The 14,401-nt window shown below is 43.0% G+C and overlaps 2 protein-coding genes across 2 annotated transcripts; both read left to right on the top strand.

Annotated features, from left to right (window-relative positions):
- Positions 1 to 7,075: 7,075 nt before the first annotated feature.
- Positions 7,076 to 8,541, top strand: Znf479 (zinc finger protein 479). The gene is made up of 3 exons (XM_059249776.1): positions 7,076 to 7,093; positions 7,468 to 7,594; positions 8,432 to 8,541. Exons 1-3 carry the CDS (start codon positions 7,076 to 7,078, stop codon positions 8,539 to 8,541), a joined length of 255 nt encoding a protein of 84 aa, XP_059105759.1.
- A 2,318-nt stretch (positions 8,542 to 10,859) lies between these two features.
- LOC131898587 (zinc finger protein 11) lies at positions 10,860 to 13,219 on the top strand. Its single transcript, XM_059249775.1, has one exon. It carries the CDS (start codon positions 10,860 to 10,862, stop codon positions 12,843 to 12,845), a length of 1,986 nt encoding a protein of 661 aa, XP_059105758.1. The 3' UTR covers positions 12,846 to 13,219.
- Positions 13,220 to 14,401: the final 1,182 nt, after the last annotated feature.

The following is a 14,401-nucleotide window of genomic DNA, read 5'->3' as shown; positions in this document are numbered from 1 at the left end:
AGGGTTGGGACCCTTGAGATTTTGCCTTTCCACATTAGCATGTCTGTTGGTGTGGTCCTTGTTCAGGTCGTGTTTAGGACCTGTGTTGTTGAAGCTTCCTGGGTGTAGCTTCCCTGACATTTCTAGGAGACACAATCTGACACCAGATGGCCAGCCCCTCTGGTACTTACCCCTCCACCCCTGTGGATGTTCCCTGAGCTTCAGGTGTAGGACTTGTGTTGTAGGTGTATCAATTGTAGCTGATATGGTTAGTTGTTTTGTGCATTTTGATCGGTTGGGTGCTTTTCTCTAATGGTCTCTATCTGTTGCAAAGAGACTTTTCTTTGATGAGGGGTGAGAACTGCATTTATCTGTGAGTGTAGGGGTGAATATTTAGAACGGGGTTGGAAACTATGCTGGCCTAGTAAAGTGACAGCTGTAGGCTCTCCTGCTCTCCTCCAAGACCCATGATCTCACTAGCTCTGGGGAGCTGGCTAGGTTTCCAGTACCAGGTATGATTTCCTTCTTGGTTAGCAAACATTAAATCCAGTTAAGAGAGTTGTTAGTTACTTCCAATTCTTGCATGTGTTATGCTATCCTGGTCGTTGGTATCGTTCATAGGCTTCATAGCTGGATAGCCCTATTGGTTAATTCTCTCCTTTGGAAACTTGCGTGGCCTCTTCTGGTACCATAAAAGCTAGTCCTCAGGGCGGGATCTTTCGGATCTGATCCTCTAGGTGCTGTATCTGAAGTATCGAAAGCTGTTGGGGTTCAGCTCCTCGATAGCCTTCACCCAGAGTTCCAGAAGAGATGCTACCAGCAGTGGATTAATCTGAGGGATTCTCTAAGAAATCTACATACACGAAACTCTTTAGTCCATATACTTTATTCTTCTGAGTCAGTTCTCTCTCTACACAGCTTCTTTTCTGCTCTCAAATTGCTCCTTTCTTGCCTGATACTATCTCTTTCTGCTGTTCCCTCTGAGTGCTATCTTAATTCCTTTATATAATTTTGCCTCATCTTGGTCTTTCTCATCTCGTTCTTACCCACCTAGTTCTTCCCCATCTGGCTCTTCCTTATCTTCCATCCCGTTCCTCTAGTCTTCTCTTCTATTTCTCCAATCTAGTTTTCCTCTAATCTAGTTCTCTTCCAATCAAGTTCTTCCCCATCTCAGTTTGCTCCCCTCCAGTTCTTACCCATCTAGCTCTTCCATTCTCTTTTTTCTTCTCCAGCCCATCTCTGAAAATAAATCTGCCTTTTATCCTTTTGGCCCTTATCTCTCTCCAAGCTATCTCTGCTCCCGCCATTTTCTGGCAGGCCCGGGGAAGTGTGCTTGGTTGCTAGGCAACTTAGGTAGGCAACTTCTGTCACAGGTAGATGTACCTGTGAGTAGGAACCCTTTAGTTCTGAGTTAATTGTTAAGGGTGGATCTAAAGCTAGAGATAAGACTTTGGAAAGGAGAAAGTTAAGCTTAATTAGCACATTTGCCAGGCCTCAAACAGATAGTCTGGATGCTTAAGTCTGTTGTTAGAGAGTCTGTGAGATATCTCAGATAAGATACTTTGGTCCATCCAGGGATGGTCCTAGCCGGATGCTGCTAATGACGATAATTACAGAAAGGCCTGAAATTAGGGATTTTTGTCTGTGTCTGTTGTTAGCACAATTGGAGAAAGTTATACAAATACTTTAATTGTATAGGGGACATTGTGCCCAGTGAATGATGGAAAAGCTACAATAGCACACGAGAAATTTAGCAGGAAACAGCTAATAATCAAGAGCCAATATCACCAAGACTCCTTGAGCCTTGGCCTCATCCTCTGGAAGAGTGCTTAACTCCTCCAGGTCTAGCTTTGTCATAATCAGCTGAATTCCTACTTCATCTATTTCTTGTGGCTTGCAACACTGACGTACACAGTGTCTTCAGCAGTAGGGAACCAAGGGCATCAGTAGTAGCCTATCATGTTTGGGGCATTTCCTGTACCCCCCTGTGAATATATACTCCCTTTTCAATATTCATTCCACTGGTTCTGTTCTTCAAGGGAACCCTAACTAATACAATGTGTTAAGGTCCCTTAAGTTGACAGTTGGTCATTGGTCCTTCCGGTGTTTCTAATGTTCTGGCTTATTTTCTAAAAACAACGTCTCATGAGCAGTTCAGAAACAGGGAACCCACTAAACTAATGTGATTTGCATTGGTCAGCAAATTGATAGTTGAAGTAGTAACGGTAGAGACTCACCTAATCTTTTGGTACCCACAATCTGCAGATGCTCCAATAGTTTGCGTATAATGATAGTATTTGCAAGTAATCTACAGAATCCTCTGGTATACTTGATGTTAGATTTCTCACAATACTTGTTATAATAGAAATACTACATAACTATTAGTTTTTCTGCACTGGTATAGAATAATAACAAGAAAAGTGTGTGCTTAGCTAGAAGTTTTCCCACAGTACTTCCTGTCATCTTGTACTGGGTGAATCTGCAGAGGTGAAACACAAAAAGCCACCTATAATTTGATGGTGAGGACACTAGTGTAGTTATGATTGCCCATTGCTTCTTAAACTATCATCTTGTAAAGTGAGGACTTCTAAAAATTGTTTTCGGTAGTAGTGGGGGTTGAACCTTGGGCATCATGCTTATAAGTCGGATGCTCTTTCACTGAGCTACATCCCTGGCCCCAAAGTTATTTTGTGAAGTGGAAACAATACTGAAGTGCAGACTTAACTCATGTTTTATTTATTTATTTATTTATTTATTTATTTACTTATTTGCTTATTTATTTTTGAGACAGGGTTTCTCTGTGTAGTTATGGTGTCTATCCTGGATCTTGCTCTGTAGACCAGGCTGGCCTTCAACTCACAGAGATTTGCCTGGCTCTGCCTCCCGAGTGCTGGGATTAAAGTTGTGCACCACCACTGCTCGGTGTTTTATTCATTTTTGATGTGTGGAGGTAGAGTTTTATTATTCTGTCCTGCCTATTTAAGAACGTGCTTTGTAGCATAGGCTGGCTCCGATGTCACAATCCTCTTACTTGACCCTCCTGAGTTCTGGCACCACAGGCACATGCCTTAGGCTATGCTTCTCATCTTTTGATTGAGTTTGAGGATCTTTTCACTTTTCATATCCTTAAAAACACAGACTCCTGATAGCTTCCCATCTGGTAACCCTGCCTCTGTTTTACCTTATGGATACAGTGGTAAGTTGTTAGCAAAGTTACCCATTTTTAATGTGAGCACTTACTTTCCATCACTTTCTGATTCTTTTTTTTTTTTTTGGTTTTTCGAGACAGGGTTTCTCTGTGTAGCTTTGCGCCTTTCCTGGGACTCACTTGGTAGCCCAGGCTGGCCTCGAACTCACAGAGATCCGCCTGGCTCTGCCTCCCGAGTGCTGGGATTAAAGGCGTGCGCCACCACCACTCGGCTACTTTCTGATTCAGAGGCTTAATATTATTTACAAACTGTATGGTCAATGACTTAAGTTTCTTGCTAGCTAGCTCTTATATCGTAAATTAACCCATTTCTATTAATCTATGTTTTGCCACATGTTCTGTGGCTTTACTGGTCTGCTGGCATGTTGCTCCTTGGGCAGCAGGCTGGCATCTCCTCTGCCTTTCTTCTTCCTGTCTCTCTCTTGGATTTCCTGTCTGGCTATAACCTGACTCACCATAGGCCACAGCAGCTTCTTTATTAACCAATCGTAGCAACACATATTCACAGCGTACAGACAGATATCCCACAGCACCAGCATGTGCTGGTTTGTTGAGTTTAGCTAGCCACTTTGCTCTAAAGATTCCCTGTTTATCTCCTGAGACTTGGGATTCCAAGGGGGTTGTCTTTTTTAAAAATCTTATTTAATTAACATTTTTTCATTTATTTTACATACCGACCACAGTGTCCCCTTCCTCCTCTGCTCCCATTCCCTCCCCTACCTCCCATCTACCCCCCTCCCAGTCCACTCCTCCTCCATCTCCATTCAGAAAGGGGAAGGCCTCCCATGGGCTTGAACAAAACATGGCACTTCAAGGTGAGGCAGGATCGAGCTCCTCCCCCTGCATAAAGGCTGGGCAAGGTCATCCAGCATGGAGAACAGGTTTCCAAAAGCCAGCTAAGTGCCAGGGACAGGTCCTGATCTCACTGATAAGAGCCTTACAAAGAGACCAAGCTACACAACTGTCACACACATGCAGAGGGCCTAAGTCGGTCCCATGCAGCTTCCTGAACTGTTGGTCCAGAGTCCATGTGCTCCCATGAGCTCAGATCATTGTCGCTGTGGGTTCCCCTGTCATGACCTTGACCTCCATGTCACATGCAATCCCTCCTCCCTCTCTTCAACTGACTCCTGGATCTTGGTCCAGTGCTTGGTTGTGGGTCTCTGCATCTGCTTCCATCAGTTACTGGGTAAAGGCTCTCTGATGACAATTAGGGTCTTCACCAATCTGATTACAGGAGAAGGCCAGTTCAGGCACCCTCTCCACTATTGCTGGGCATCCTTATGGATTCCTGGGATTTTCCCTGGCACCAGGTTTCTCCCTAACCCCAAAATAGCCTCAAGGAGCCTGTCTTAGTCAGGGTTTCTTTTTTTTCTTTTCTTTCTTTCTTTCTTTTTTTTTTTTGAGACAAGTTTCTCTGTGTAGTTTTGGTGCCTGTCCTGGAACTCACTCTGTAGACCAGGCTGGCCTCGAACTCACAGAGATCCACCTGGCTCTGCCTCCCGAGTGCAGGGATTAAAGGCGTGCGCCACCGCCACCCGGCTTAGTCAGGGTTTCTATTGCTGTGAAGAGACACCATGACCACATCAACTCTTATAAAGGAAAAACGTTTCATTGGGGTGGCTTCCATTTTCAGAGGTTTAGTCCATCATCATGGTGTGACATAGCGGCCTGCAGGCAGACATGGTGCTGGAGACGGAGCTGAGAGTCCTGCGTCTCAGTGTCACCCTGAGGGAAGTTTGAGCAAGAGACCTCATAGCCCACCCTGACAGCGACCCACTTTCTCCAACAAGGCCACACCTCCTCCAATAAGGCCACACCCACTCTAACAAGGCCACACCTCCTCCTGTAAGGCCACACCTCCTCTAACAAGGCCACACCTCCTCCAATAAGGCCACACCCACCCTAACAAGGCTACACCTACTCTAACAAGGCCACACCTCCTCCAACAAGGCCACACCTCCTCTAACAAGGCCACACCTCCTCCAACAAGGCCACACCTCCTCCAATAAGGCCACACCTTCTCTAACAAGGCCACACCTCCTCTAATAAGGCCACACCTACTCTAACAAGGCCACACCTCCTCCAATAAGGCCACACCTCCTCCAATAAGGCCACACCTGCTCCCACAAGGCCAAACCTCCTATTCGTGCCCTTTGGAGGCCATTTTCTTTCAAATCATCACAGGCCTTAGGTCCACCTGGAGTTTTCACGCATGCCCTGCAACAAGTGTTTACCCACTGAGCCCTCTCCTTCCCTTAAGTTCCCTGCTTTAACTTGTATGAATTCTTGGCACGTAGTTTCTGTTCTTAAGGCCATTGGCAGCTCTGAACTGTAAATACTGCGTGCCATCATGTAGTTCTGTAGTTTCTGTGCCCTTGATGTGACCTAGGGATTTACATGTAAGTGCATTCTGTTTATGCGGTTACTCAACACTATGGTAGAAAAGGAAATTGCTCTATAACAAGGACTTATGGTGACATCAGTGTACTAAAAATGGGCTTTCATTGCTTTGCTTTTTGCGCTTTCCCAGGGTAAAGGTTTTCTCATTAGGTATAACGAGTCAGCTATGTTATGCATGGGTAACCAGTAGCCTCAACTTCAGGTGAGTGTAAACACTGAAGGTGTGCCCCAAATAGCTGTGCGGCTGCCTCTGGTCATTGTGGGTGGCAGGAAGAAGAGATGGCTTTTAAAGCTATTAAGACACGATCCAAATGATTTCTACTGGCATCTCTTGGGCCTTCTCCAAGTTTCTCTGGGGTGGTTGTGGGATATGGGAACATCTCTCAAGAAAGAATACTGAAAATGAATGAGCAGCATTTCCAGATACTCAGATTTGTTCACTCCTGTCTCAATCCACGGCTCTTGATGGAGACAGCCCCAGGGTGTGTGTATTCAACCCTTTTTACTGCAGCCTGGAACTCACGTCACTTCTCTGCCAAATCCACTAAAGTTAGCCAGCGTCCACCTGGTGAACTTAACTTTTCAGCATTGTGCTGACTATTCTGTGTATTTGCTTTTCTATATAAACTCTAGAGTCTTTTGTCCTAAAGTTTAGAGTTTTTAAAATTACCTTTCATTTGTATCTGCTTGTGTGTGTGCTCACATGTGTGTGCACATTGGTGTGTATACATGGGGTTGTGTGTATGTGTGTGTGTGTGTGTGTGTGTGTACTTCAGCATGCTTGTGGAGGTCAGAGGACCACTTGTGGGAGTTAGTTCTCTCTTTCTTCCTTGCAGGTCTAGAGGATGGAACTCAAATTGTTAAGCATGGCCAAAAGTGCCTTTACCCTCTGTAGGGAGCACTAACCACTGAGCTTTTTCTCCGGCTCTAACAGTATCGCTTGCTAATCAGAACACAGTGCTCTGGTTAGGTGGTTGTGGCTTTGGTTTTGTCAATGTGGCACAAACTAGGGTCGTCAGAGAAGAAGGAACCTCAGTTAAGAAAATGCCACCATCAGATTGGCCTGTAGGCAAGCATGTGGGGCATTTTCTTGACTGATGATTGATGTGGAAGGGCCCAGTCCCCTGGGGGAGGTGCTGTTCCTGTATACTTTCATGTCATGTGTGTTGTACTGTCCCTTCTCTCTTAAGGCTCCACCCCTTTCAGTGGCCCCTGTCTAGCTTCCTGACCTCCACAAACACCCCAAGCGAAGTGTACAGATCTAAAAATTCAAAGCTAGGATAGTATACTAGAGAGAACATGTGGCATTTATCTTTCTGGACCTCAGTATAATTTGTCTCCATTCCATCTATTTCCGTGCAAATTTCATTTTTCTTTACAACTGAATAAATACCACTGTGTATATGCATCCCATTTTCATTGTCCACTCTTCCGTTGATGGACATCTAGGCTGATTCCATTTCCTAGCCATTAGGCTAGAGAGCCATGGCCATAGATGAGCAAGTATCTCCGTAGTAGAATATGGCACCCTCTGGGTTTATGCTGGGACAAGTGGTCTTTTTGTAGCTGTTTGAGAAACCTCCACATTGACTTCCATAGTGGCTGTACCAGTTTACACTCCCACCGACAGTGACTAGGTCCTTTCTCCACATGCTCATTATCATTTGTTTTCTTGATGATACCCATTTTGTGGTGAGATGGAGTCTCAAAGTATTAAATTTGCATCTCCTTCATGGCTGAGGACATCGAACCATTTTAAAAGTATTGGCCATTTGGAGTTCTTCTTTGGAGAACTGTTCATTTCCTTAGCCCACCTTGCGATGGGGTTGTTTTTTTTCTTTCTGTCCAGTCCTTTGTGCTATCAACTTGTGTTTCAGGAGCGGTTGACATTCGAGGATGTGTCCATTGGTTTCTTCCCAGAGGAGCGGGAATGCCTAGACCCTGCTCGCTGGAATCTGTATAGGGATGTGATGTTGGAGAATTACAGGAGCCTTGTCTCCCTGGGTAGGATCTCTCCCCTACAGAATTCTTAACTCCTTGACATCTGGTTTTCCTTCTCTGTAGGCTTGTCTCAGGGGCTTCTGGTTTATATGAAGGCAGTTAATATTCCTACGCATAAGAGAAATACGTAGGGGCTTGATGGTCTGGAGAAGATCATTTTAATTGTATTTATGTTGAAATCTTCTTTCTTGAGGAAGTGTTTCGGCTTCACTCTAGATCAATGGTTCTCAACCTGTGGGTCTTGACCCCCCCCCACAGGGGTCGTAGATCAGATACCCCGCATAGCAGACATTTGCATTCCAGTTCATAAAATTATAGTTATGAAGTAGCAACAAAAATAGTTTTAAAGTTGGGGGGGTCACCACAGCATGAGGAACTATATTAAAGGGTTGAAGCATTAGGAAGGTTGAGAACCAGTGCTGTAGAGCAGTGATAGATCAAATCAGAAACTTGCTGGCATGAAGCGTGGTGGCTGTATTTTAGGGTCCATTTGCTTTGAGTTGGTCACGTGTGCAAGTGAAGCTTAGCATCTCCAAGTCGAAAATCCCTCACACGTAATCTTTTTTTTTTTTTCTCTGTGTAGCCCTGGCTGTCCTGGAACTCACTCTGTAGACCAGGCTGGCCTTGAACTCGGAGATTTGCCTGCCTCTGCCTCTCAAGTGCTAGGATCAAAGGTGTACACCTCCACCACCTGGCAGACATATTCTAATGTATACGACAGGGAATAATCAGAGAAATAATTTCCTCAAAACTTCTTTTATATCTCTTCTTTTCTTCCAGCAAGAAATGTTATTATGAGACTCTTAACTGAACATGGTTCTCTATTTTGTAGTTAAACAGGTCTTGCTGTGTGTAAACCTTACCTGGTCTCATTGCTGGAGCAGAGAAAGGCACCTTGGAATGTGAAGAGACAAGAGTCAGGAACCATGTACCCAGGTAGGCGGGAATGACACAGGAAGAAGCCATGCTTTCAGATGTGGATTGGGAAGCCCTGTTTCAGTGGAGATGATTTTTCAGGAGCCTCTGGAGCTGGACTTACAGATTGTTGTGAGCTACCTGCCATGTGAGTGCTGGGAACTGAACCCTGGTCCTCTGGAACAGCTACACATGCTTGAAATTCTTGAACCATCTCTCCAGCCCCAGATGCATAACCTTTAAGTATACAAATAACAAAGTAAAACAACAGTAATGTGAAACCTATCAACTGTTCCTATTTCTGTGGACTGGAACCATCAGCTAATACACCATTGAACTATGTAGAGTCCACCAGAGTCATTCAAATAGATTTTTGTTTTATGTTCTCTGTAGGGTTTTATTTTTTATCTTTTCTGTTAGAAACACTTGCTCTTATTTCTGTTTTGGACTCCTTGGGCTTGGGCTGGAGGGAAGTCTGGTTGAGAGCAAGTCCTACTTTCGCAGAGGACCCAAATTTAGTTCCCGATTTTCAGGTTGGGTGGCTCATAACTTCCCATAATCCAGGGGTCCGTTGCCCCCTTCTGGCCTTTGCAGGCACTACACTCAATTTGCACATACCTTTACACAAACACATGCATACATTAAAAAAAATCTTTAAAAAAAGATTCTATTGTCTCTTCTCTGGTTGACTGTCTGAAGTAATAGCATCTTGTGGATACTGTAATGATTATCAGGGTTAGGTATAGTCTTCCCATTCTGACATACTGTACAAAGTATACCTGTTATCTTCCGCACTGTGGAGCAGGATATGCTGAAATGACCTATCAGGGAACCTTCAGACACTTGAAAAATGTATTCATTTGTTCTTTTCTTTTTCTCTCCAAAAGAGCAGAATGATGTGGGAAGTTGTTTTTGTCTTGGGGTGTCGGGAGAGTGCTGTTTTCAGAAAAGAAGAGCTGTGATTGACGAGGAAAGTAACAGGCTTTTCAGTGTATACCTGTGGGGAAATGGAGAGTTTTTTCTGTTTGCTGTTCTGCTGTCTGGAGGACGTGTCTGTTTGGCTTGGTATTGAGGTTAGATTCAGAAATAATTCACCTTAGTGCAGTTCCTGAGGTGATCTGTTATTTTGATTTCTTGCAGGTGTTTCTTCTCATTATACCCTAGACTCTTCACAAGAGCAGGGAAAAAAAAACCCAGTTATTACAAAATATGATAGGGAGAAGATGCAGAAATTATGACCTTGACAATTTGCATTAAAGTAAGATGGGAATGTAGCAAGCCTTCAAATATCAACTAACCCTACTTGACACCAAATTTTTCACACTAGAGCCAACCCCTCCAAATGCCAAAAAATGTGGCAAAGTCTTCAATAATAGTTCAACTCTTAATTGACACCAGAGTTCATATAGGAGAGAAGCTCTACAAATATCAGTGAATGTGAAGGCTGGAAAGCATTTTACAGTCAGTCTGTGGCAACTGTGCACAACAGAAAACCCATTGCCAACTGAGATCAATGACCTACAGCATCTTAGAAAAAAAAAAATCACTGTTAAGAAACTGTGTGATTGATTAAACGTCCACATCATGGTTGGAAACAGTGTTCCTCTGAAATGAAATTTGGGGAATTCTTAAAATGCACCTGTTCCATGCTTTAATTAAGAACCTGAGGGGCTGGAGAGATGGCTCAGAGGTTAAGAGCACTGACTGCTCTTCCAGAGGTCCTGAGCTCAATTCTCAGCAACCACATGGTGGCTCACAACCATCTGTAACAAGATCTGATGCCCTCTTCTGGCCTGCAGTCATACATACTGTATACATAATAAATAAATAAATCTTTAAAAAAAAAAAAAAAGAACCTGAACAATTGAAATGTAGCTGGACCGAACTTTGAACCAAATATTCCCCTAGAAAAGAGACTTAAGAATGAAGAACACATTTTAAAGTGTGATTGTCTTTTAGGAGGACTCATTATTTTGTCCCCGGCAAATTTGTTTTCTCTGCACCAAAATACACAGCTTTAATGAATGTAGTAATTTGTTGTTGTTGGTGGTTTGTTGTTGTTTGTTTATTTTGAGACAAGGCTTCACTGTGTAGCCCAGGCTATCTTGGCACTTGGTATGGAGCCCATGCTCACTTTGAACTTACCATGATCTTTCTGTTTCACCCTCCTGCATGCTGAGCTTACAGGTGTGAGTTAACCACCCGTCAATTCTTTTCTACGTCCAAATCCAGATACAGATACTTAGAGACTCTAGTATATGTGTATTGACAATAGGAAGATCGTTAACGAGGTTGGGAAATAACATATTGGAGAGAAAATGTTGTTAGTGTAATGAAATTCATAGCTTTAGCCATGGTTAAAATTGTATGTCTTCTTTTCTCCCCAGAAAATCTCTGTGACTGTAATGACTCTGCAAAAGCCTTTGATCAACACACAAAACTTACCATCCATCAGTGTGTGCATAGTGAAGAGAAGCCATACAAACAGGAAGAATGCGGTAAAGCATTGATTGATGATTCGGCTTCCGACGGGCGTCACAGGGTGCATAAAGGAGATTTGCCCTATAAATGTAAAGATTGCGACAAAGCCTTTAAATACCGCTCAATCCTCCACCAACACCGCATAATCCATACTGCTGCAAGACCCTATAAATGCCAAGAGTGTGGGAAAGCCTTCAAGAGAAGTAGAAACCTCACACAACACCAGATGACTCATAAGAGAGAGAAACCCTACAAATGTAAAGAGTGTGGCAAAGCCTTTGCTACACATGCTGTGCTTACTCAACACCAAATAGTTCACACTGGAGAGAACCCCTACAAATGTAAAGACTGTGGGAAAGCCTTTAAATATAATTCCTCCCTGACTCAGCACGAGGTCATTCATACTGAAGCAAAACCCTACAGATGTCAGGAATGTGGCAAAGCCTTCAAGAGAAGTCACTCCCTGAGTCAACACCAGATAATTCATAAAGGAGAGAAACCACACAAGTGTAAAGAGTGTGGCAAGGCCTTTAGGAAACAGTCATCTCTTACTCAACACCAAGTAATTCACACGGGAGAGAAACCCTATCAGTGTAAAGAGTGTGGGAGAGCCTTCAGATATCAGTCAACCCTGACGCGACACCAGGTTGTTCACACTGGGGCAAAGCCCTACAAGTGCGAAGAGTGTGGCAAAGCCTTCAACAATAGCTCAACTCTTAGTCGACACCAGATCATTCACACGGGAGAGAAGCCTTACAAATGTCAGGAGTGCGCCAGAGCCTTTTACTGTTCCTCGTTCTTGATCCAGCATATGAAAATCCATTTTGAAGAGATGCCCTATAGATGCAAAGAGTGTGGTAAACCCTTTAGACTCTCCTCACAGCTGATTCGGCACCAGAGGATCCACACTGGAGAGGAACCCTACATATGTAAAGAGTGTGGCAGAACCTTCAAATACCACTCAAACCTGACTCGACACCAAATACTTCACACTGGAGCAAAGCCTTACCAGTGTGAAGAGTGTGGCAAAGCCTTCAACAATAGCTCGACCCTCGCTCGACACCTGATCATGCACACGGGAGAGAGACCCTACACATGTCAGGAGTGCGGCCGAGCCTTTTACTGTTCCTCCTATTTGATCCAGCATATGAAAATCCATTTCGAAGAGATGCCCTATAGATGCAAAGAGTGTGGTAAACCCTTTAAATGTTCTTCACAGCTGATTCGGCACCAGAGGATCCACAGTGGAGAGAAACCCTTCATATGTAAGGAATGTGGCAAAGCCTTCAACTGTACTTCATACCTTACTAAGCATCAGAGAATCCATACTGGAGAGAAACCCTACGTATGTAAAGAGTGTGGCAAAGCCTTTAACTGTTCTTCCTATCTTTCTAAACATCAGAGAATTCATATTGGAGACAGACTCTATAAATGTAAGGAATGTGGCAAAGCCTATTACTTTTCTTCACAGCTTAACCGACATCAGAGAATTCATACCGGAGAGAAACCCTACATATGTAAAGAATGTGGCAAAGCCTTCAACTGTTCTTCGTATCTTAATAAGCATCTGCAAATCCATATTGTAGAAAAGCCCTATGTATGCAAAGAGTGTGGCAAAGCTTTTAGCTGTCCTTCATACCTTAAAAAACACCAGAGAATTCATACTGGAGATAAGTTTTACAAATGTAAGGAGTGTGACAAAGCCTATTACTTTTCCTCACAGCTTAATCAGCACCAGAGAATTCATACCAGAGAGCAACCCTACCAGTGTAAAGAGTGTGGCAAAGCCTTCATTTCTTCTTCCAGCCTGAAGCGGCACCAGGAAACTCATATGCTGGTGAAACCCAGCAGTGTGTAGAATTTGGCAAAGCCTCAGTAGTAACCTATTTGTCACTAGGTATTTCATAAAGGAGAAAAACCCTGGACATGCAGTCCAAGACTTTAACAACTGCTGAAACTTTAGTTCACACCAAAAGGCTCCTACATGAGGGAGACACAAGTGTGAGAAGTGTGAGGAAACCTTTAACAGGTGTGGAGCGGTTATTCCATACTAAACAGTCCACGGTGGAGAACAGCTTACAGATATGCTAATGTGGCTTGGCCCTTGACCACAGCTCTTCCTTATTGGACAGTAACAAATTCTTGTTGGAAAGAGCACTGTCCTATGTGTAACCCTCAGAAGAGTCTAATACTATACCACAAATCCCCTCATAAAATAACAAATTTAACAAAGCTTTCACTAATACCTCAAATCTTTTTTTAAAGACAGCCCATACCTCAATAAATCTTGATGTACATAAAGAATTAGCACAGAACAGAAATCTTATGGCTATGTAGCGTAATTTTGAACTTCTGCTTATCATTAATGAAGTAGAAAGAAATGCATCATAGGTGTCAAGAGTTATTTGAACTCATCTCCAAAAAGATGGAATTTGTTATACATTCAAATATACTAAATAACTTCACTGTTAAAAACTGCACAAGGCTCAGCCTCGTGCCATTTTAGTAGAAGAATAAGGCTGTGTTCTGAGAAGTTTTAAACTGTTTTCTCCAGATAGCATAGAATGGATTTTGAAAAACTGTATATTATGTATAAACTTTATTTTAGTACATACATGGAGTGGATGGTTCTTGTTGTCTCTGATATGTATTGCTTGACATGTTAATTTGTTACAGAGAGTAGATCACCATATTGATCTACTCTTATGTACAGTAAGATCTTATTGATCTTACTGTTATGTACATAATAGGTCTTAGTAATATTTTGTTGAGGAATAGTGAATGACTGCTAATTCTTTTTTTTTTATTTTATTAAATTTTCTATTCATTTTACATACCAACCATGGATCCCCCTCTCCTCCTTCCTCCTGCCCCCCAGCCTTGCCCCCACAACCCACCTCCCCTCCCACCTCCTCCAAGGCAAGGCCTCCCATGGGGAGTCAGCAGAGCCTGGTACATTCAGTTGAGGCAGGTCTAAGCCCCTCCTCCCTGCACCAGGGCTGCGAAAGGTGTATGACTGATAATTCTTGTTCTCAGTGTCCTTATCCTTCAAATAGATTTGAAGATTTATTTGTATATAATATTTTAATCCATCCTTTTTTCACTTACCCAGAAATTATGAGGGATGTGAAAGTATAATAAATTGTTCTAGCTTTCTGAATATTAAGCTATTTATAATTTTTTTGTCATATGCTTTTTATCCACGTATCACCCCTTAGTTATACAAAGAACACAGAAATGTTGGTATTCATTTGTGTTGACTGCAACATACAAATAAGGAGTTGTTAGGAGTAAGACTACAGAAATACTGTATGTTCATGGATAATAATTAAGAATAAAAGGAAATTATAGCCGGGCGGTGGTGGCGCACGCCTTTAATCCCAGCACTTGGGAGGCAGAGGCAGGCGGATCTCT

Source organism: Peromyscus eremicus, chromosome 23 (genome assembly GCF_949786415.1).
Source record: "Peromyscus eremicus chromosome 23, PerEre_H2_v1, whole genome shotgun sequence".
NCBI lineage: Eukaryota > Metazoa > Chordata > Mammalia > Rodentia > Cricetidae > Peromyscus > Peromyscus eremicus.
The sequence above is the reverse complement of the archived record's forward strand: the minus strand, read 5'-3'. Positions and strand labels throughout refer to the sequence as shown.

Excerpts from the sequence above, each read along its gene's own strand:
- LOC131898587 (XM_059249775.1), top strand. The coding sequence starts at position 10,860 with ATGGTTAAAATTGTATGTCTTCTTTTCTCCCCAGAAAATCTCTGTGAC.
- Znf479 (XM_059249776.1), top strand. Across the intron at positions 7,595-8,431 it reads CAGGAGCCTTGTCTCCCTGG|GTCTTGCTGTGTGTAAACCT; the intron begins GTAGGATCTCTC and ends GTAGTTAAACAG.